This window comes from Dipodomys ordii, unplaced genomic scaffold (assembly GCF_000151885.1).
Source record: "Dipodomys ordii isolate 6190 unplaced genomic scaffold, Dord_2.0 Scaffold208, whole genome shotgun sequence".
Taxonomy (NCBI): Eukaryota; Metazoa; Chordata; class Mammalia; order Rodentia; family Heteromyidae; genus Dipodomys; species Dipodomys ordii.
In genome coordinates this window covers 1,184,682-1,191,065 of record NW_012267424.1, presented here as the reverse complement: position 1 = coordinate 1,191,065, position 6,384 = coordinate 1,184,682, and the positions used below count along the sequence as shown (strand labels likewise).

The 6,384-nt window shown below is 44.0% G+C and overlaps 1 protein-coding gene across 1 annotated transcript; it reads left to right on the top strand.

Annotated features, from left to right (window-relative positions):
- Positions 1-3,763: 3,763 nt before the first annotated feature.
- Positions 3,764-4,576, top strand: LOC106000095 (putative KHDC1-like protein). Its single transcript, XM_013035296.1, has 3 exons — positions 3,764-3,848; positions 4,002-4,184; positions 4,476-4,576. Exons 1-3 carry the CDS (start codon positions 3,764-3,766, stop codon positions 4,574-4,576), a joined length of 369 nt encoding a protein of 122 aa, XP_012890750.1.
- Positions 4,577-6,384: the final 1,808 nt, after the last annotated feature.

Below are 6,384 nucleotides of genomic sequence, written 5' to 3'. Positions count from 1 at the left end.
CCACTTGAGTGGCTTTCTTGCTTGATTCATACTGTTATCATTTGAGCCATACCTAAGTCTTTGTTGGTTACTTTACAAATGAGGTTTCAAGGACTTTTATGACTGGGTTAACTTCAAACCATGATTCTCCAGGTTTCAATCTCTGGATTAACTAGGATTAAAGGTGTGAACTGTATCTGGCTCAAGACACTGATTTTTATAAAGAGAAGTTCTAGCCAGGTGCCAGTGGCTAAAGCCTGAAATCCTAGCTACTCAGGAGGCTGAGATGTGAAGATCCAGATTCAAAGTCAGCCTGGATAGATAAATCTAAGAGACTATTATCGTCAAACAACTACCACAAAGCTGGAAGGGGAACTGTGACTCAAATGGTAGAACATTGCCATTGAGCAAAAAGCTAAGGAACAGCACTCAGGCCCAAGTTCCCACCTCAATACTGCCACATATAATAATAATAATAATATGGAAGAGGAGGAGGGGGTAGGTGAAACGGGGAAGAAGTAAGAAAGAAGAGGAAGAGGAAAGAAAAGGAGGGAGAGAAGGAAAACGAGGAGGAGAAGGAAAAATAAAAGGAGTTGTTGAAATTCGTTGATAACTGGGATATTCACAATGTGTTAGTATTATCTCTACCTCTGGTCCTCAGCTCCACCCAGACCTGAGCTCCTCCCAGCCCTAGAGTTCCAGAAGTATAGCTGGCCACTCCCTCTTTCCACCCAGACCTACCTGCCTATGCACTTAAACTCTCATTCTAATTCTGCTTCCATTTCTGAGGACCTGTAATTATGGAACTATCTATGTTCTATGCAGGTGTTTAAGATTATTTTGTTTTTGAGGGTTTTTGGGTTTGAGACAAGTTCAAAGTATGTAGCCCAAGATAGCACTTGATCTCTAGAATCTTTCTTCCACAGCTTTCCAAATGGTAAGATTACAGGCATTCATCACAGTGTGTCTGCAATGATTATGAACTGCTGGTTTTTATGTTCAGAATTTATTCAAAATCAGGCTTTCTGCCACATAATCTGAAATTTTAAATATTTACATAGTCAGTAAGGATTCAACTGGGTTTGTCTATTTTAGAAAACTTCAGAAAAAGAAAACATTACTCTGACCTTTGGTGAAGGTTTGATTCAAAATGACAAGGAAGGCTGGGAATATGGCTTAGTGATAGAGCATTTGTCTAGCATGCATGAAGCCCTGGGTTTGATTCCTTAGTACCACATAAAGAGAAAAAGCCAGAAGTGGCACTGTGGCTCAAGTACTAGCCTTGAGCAAAAAGCTCAGGGACAGTGCCCAGGCCCTGAGTTCAAGCCCCAGGACCAAAAAAAAAAAAAAGGACAAGGAATTATAGAACTTATAGGACTTTACAATTGTCTAAGGGGGTATCCACATTGAAAAGTGGCGACTCATTCCAAGTACAACTTTGAGTCCTGAAGAACGTGGTTAATCACAATGCCAACTGAACAAGTTGCATTAATGCAAGCAGTTGCTGCAGTGATCACTTTTCAAGGTGTTCTTGCCATTGCTCACTGGGTCCACAAGGACGGAGGACATCAGTGAATAATCAAGGTTCTGGTGACAAAATTGCTCCCTTGTTATTCCCTGTCTAATATTGACAGTGTTATGATTTCATATATTTTTGGCAGTTTGGGGATTGACTTCAGGGCTTCACACTTGTGTGGCTTCCTTGCAGGCCTGCTGCTCTACTAGCTGAATGAAGCCTCCATTCATGCTTTGTATTGATTAATTAGAAATGGTATCTGCACAGCTTTTCTGACTGGATTGGCTTTCAACCAGGATCATTCAATCTTAGCCCCTAGAGTAAATAGGTTTAAAGGGTGAGTCACCATGCCTGGCTTCAAACTTATTCTTCAGTGATGTGGGGCATTTGTTCCACTGTGGCCTAAGAACATTTCCAAAATAGGTTTTCTATAAACAAAAAAAAAAAAACTAGAGAGAGAGAAAAAAGAATTCTGAAACTCAATTCGGAATACTCTCCAAGAGTCAAACTTTCAGGATCTGAAAATGGCCGTTGTCAGTCTCTGTATGATTAGAACTTGGGTAGGGGATCAGACTTCCTGGCCCTAATGGAAAGGACCAGATTAGACACCATGAACTGAGTTTTCTTAAGTATAGTTCTGAGACAAACCATTCTTGGAAGGAGATCCAAACTGGAATCTTCAGATAAAGCTAATGACACCAAATGGATATGTCCTCTCACCAGAGTAAAACAAATTTCTTGCTTTTTTTTTTTTTTGTCAGTTGTGGGGCCTGATCTCTGGGCCTGGGCGCTGTCCCTCAGCTCTTCAGCTCAAGGCTACTGCTCCACCACTTGAGCCACAGTGCCACTCCCAGCTTTTTGTGCTTATGTGGTGCTGAGGAATTGAACCCAGGGCCTCATGCATGCGAAGCAAGCACTCTACCACTAAGCCACCTTCTCAGTCCTCTTGCTTTTTTTTCTTGGAGATTGAATACAGACAGCACTAGAGCTGGTTTGATCCTAGTGCTTGACCACATTCCCAGCTCTTTTTTTAATTTTTAATCTTGTTTAAAGATAGGGTCAGGGCTGGGAAGGTGGCTCAGTGGTAGAGCACTTGCCTTGCATGCCTGAGGCCCTGGGTTCGATTCCTCAGCACCACATAAGCAAAAAGAAAAAAGCCAGAAGTGGCACTGTGGCTCAAGTGGTAGAGCGCTAGCCTTGAGCTGAAGAGCTGAGGGACAGTGCCCAGGCCGAGTTCAGGCCCCATGACTGGGCCCCCCCCCCAAAAAAAAGATAGGGTCTCCTAGAAAACTGGCCTCAAACCTTCATATTTCTGCCTCAAGTTTCTGAAGAGCTGAAATTATGGACATAAACCTGTACACCAAGAAATTGCATTTTTATATGTTTATGCTAGTACAGGGCTTGAACTCAGAGCCTTGAGGTTTAGCTTGCCTTGCTTACTTCCAGCTAGTATTCTACCACTTAAGCCAAGCTTTCAGTCTGATCTTCTGCTGCTATCTTCCAGGTCTCAGACTTCAGAGATGGGATTATGGGTGTGGGCCACCAATCCCTCCCTAGCTCAGTAGAATTTCTAATTAATCTGACAATCTTTTTTTTAATTGCTCTTATTGTTGGGCTTTAGAGCCCATTTGAGGCCTAGATTTCAAGATCCTCTAAGGAATTTTCACATTTTTAAATACTCAATAGAATCTCTCCACCTGTATAAAGGTAAACACCCTTGTGTCTCCGTTGCTTTTGTTGTGTATTGTATTTTGTGATTTATTAGAATGGGTGACATGCTGAAACCTCTGGCTATAGAAATTGCTATTGTTGCCACTTTCACAAGCCTGTCCCTGCTGCCATAAAGTCCCACACAAGAACCCAGCGTTGCTCTGTTGCTTGAAGCCACCAAAACCCTGGGAGCCCATTCCAGAGCCTTCTTGCTCCAGCACGAGCTCAGTAGATCTGCGCTGACATTATGTGAAATTAGAGTCAAGGTCGGTTTGAATTCCAGGTCTCAGAAAGGCAAACAAGAATTGTGTTATCTAGCTTCACATGAAAGGGTTATGTGGAGGGTTCAGAGGTGGGATTTAGAGAGGTGTGGATTTTCTTAGAAGGGCTTTGGGTTGGTTCACATCTCTAGGGTGGGACAAGGTGGGGAAGGGAGGCTTGTCTGAGTGAAGACAGAAAACTCAGAGCTTAGACCTTCATCCTTGCAAGCAGCTGCTTGGACTTGCTCTGTTCTGAGTAAAGCTAGGGGAGAGGACAACATAGAGCTGAGCTCACAGCATGGGAGCCTGGTGGACCTGGCCTGAAAACTTCGATGCACCATTGGTTTTTTACCTGACAGAAGAACAGGAGAAAGTCATATTCGGTAAGTGGCGCTTGTGCCCAACTCCTGCCCTCTTCACACTTTCCAATCTTTCCCTGTGCTCCCCCTGAGTCTGGGCCAGGCCCTGACCCTCAGAGCCACCAAGTGCCATGTAAGCTGCTGGTTCTCACGTTCTTCTCTCTCTACTGCTCCCAGGCCAAGGGGACGCATTCCTCCCCTGCATTGAGAAACACAGCCACACCCTCATTCAGCTGGAGCCCTGGTTCACAGCCACAAGCCACACTCAAGTCACTGTGGTGGGTCCACCAAAGGCCAAGCAGTGGCTCAGGAACATGGTTCAGTATTTGGGGCATCAGGATGCTCGTTGTCAAGCCCAAGGTAGGTGTCTAACTGAACTGAGGGTGAAGGCTTGCTGACAGGCCTAGGGCTCCTGCATGGCAGCTTAAATTCTTGAAGAATCACTCACATGGTTGGACATCCAGATGTTACCCAGAACCCACTGGAGTGGCAGGAACCCAAAACTGACCATTTTGTGACCATGGAGTAGAGGGTACTCAAGGGTCCCCTGGGAGGGATGGGCTGGGTGAGTCTCTACCCCACACCTCCATGTCCCCACAGGCATCTTGCCTATGTTCATGGCTTTATTTGATCATTCCTTCTCCTTCTCAGGTTTGGAAATGCTGCAGCATGTCCGGAGCCAGCCCCTCACCAAGGAAGACTTGGCCTTTTCTTTCATTGCTTGTCCTGACACTGTGCTCCTGCTGTCTTAGCAACCATGATGAGTGATCCCTTCTCTCAGGCTTCCTTAAGAATAGGGCTTGATGCTCCTAGGGTTCCCTGGAGTTAATTTTGTCATAAAGACTAACTTCCCTGGGAGGCTAAGAAAGACAAGGAAGGTATGGTGCAGGTTGGAATTTGTGGCCAGCCCCTCAGGGCTTCTAGGCATGTGTCTGAGGGATGTCTCTTAAATATAAGGATGTGTTCTCATCTAAAAACTTATTATTGAATAATGATATGTAATAAATAAGTTCTGTCATATATAATGCCTCTGTGTTTTGACAAGCTTGTCTTCCCTACTCATTTTTCCTGCAATTCCACCCAACTTCCAAGAAAACACCACCTCTCAAGAAATCTCAGATTATAAACTAGGCACTAGTGGCTCACCCTGTAATCCTAGAGATCTGAGGATCACAGTTTGAAGCCAGCCCAGGCAACAAAGTTGATGAGACTCTTAGCTCCAATTAACAATCAGAAAGCCAGAAGTGGCACTGTGGCCCAAAGTGGTAGAGTGCTAGCCTTGAGCAAAAAAGCTTAGTGACAGCCCCCAGGCCCTGAGTTCAAGCCCCACAATCAACCCTCCCTCCTCCCCCCAAAAAAGAAATGAAAATAAATCTTAGATTATCACTAATGTGAATACCACTTACAAACCAATTAAAAACCATTCAATAGGGTAAACAACTTAAACTAAGCACATGTGCTCCTATTAGCTCACAGGGATTAGCATAACTTTTACCTTTTGGGGCACCATTTGGGTTTTCAATAATTTTTAATGAGATTAAGTGGTTACATAAATTTCACACATTTCACAGTATTGTGGGATAGTGATACTTAAAGTCACAAACACTTTAACCTTTACAAGGCAATTTGTCATTATCACGGTCTATAAAGTTTGTGAATTCTATAAGCTTTTGACAATACAACTATTTCTTCCCCATTGGGTGATATGTACATTTCTTTCCTTTTGCTTAGTGTAAGCTGTTCCCTCTTGCATTTGGGTTTTGTTGATGTTATTGTTGTTTGACTGTCATGGGGCTTGAACTCAAAGTCTAGGTGATGTCCCAGAGCTTTTTTCTCTCAAGGCTAGTGCTCTACCACTTTGAGCCACAGTGCCACTTCTGGTTTTCTGATAGTTTATTGGAGGTAAGAGTCTTACAGACTTTCCTGCCCATGCTGTCTTTGAACCACAATCCTCAGAGTAATACCATATGGTTGAGAGGCATGTTTTCATAAAAGGAAGGACACAGATACACTATGGACTCTTCTCTCTCAGCTATCTTCAAACAAGTATCCTCAGATCTCAGCTTCCCACAGCTAGGATTACAAGCATAAGATACCAGCCCCTACTTTGTGGGGTTTTATGGCAGCAATGGGTCTTGAATTGAGGGCTAGAAAACACTTGGCTTTTTTTTTAACTGGAGACTGGCACTTTACCATTTGAGCTGAACCTCCACTTCTTTCTGGTGGTTAATTGGAGATAAAAATCAGATTAGCAAGCTGGTTTTGAACCATAATCCTCACATTTCAGCCTCCTAAGCAGCTAAAATTATAGCTGTGAGCCCCTAGCCCTGTTTCCATTACCCCCTTCCTTTTTTTTTTTTTGGTTGGTTGTGGGGCTTGAACTCCGGGCCTGGGTGCTGTCCTTATGCTCTTAGGCTCAAGGTGAATGTTCTCCCACTTGTTTTGTTTTGTTTTGTTTTGTTTTGGGTCCGGTCGTGGGGCCTGAACTCTGGGCCTGGGCGCTGTCCCTCAGCTCTTCAGCTCAAGGCTAGCACTCTACCACTTGAGCCACAGCGCCACT

Bases quoted from the DNA above. Each gene is read 5' to 3' on its own strand.
- LOC106000095 (XM_013035296.1), top strand. From the start codon at position 3,764: ATGGGAGCCTGGTGGACCTGGCCTGAAAACTTCGATGCACCATTGGTT. The intron at 3,849-4,001 runs GTAAGTGGCGCT...TACTGCTCCCAG, and splicing joins ACAGGAGAAAGTCATATTCG to GCCAAGGGGACGCATTCCTC. The intron at 4,185-4,475 runs GTAGGTGTCTAA...TCTCCTTCTCAG, and splicing joins TGCTCGTTGTCAAGCCCAAG to GTTTGGAAATGCTGCAGCAT.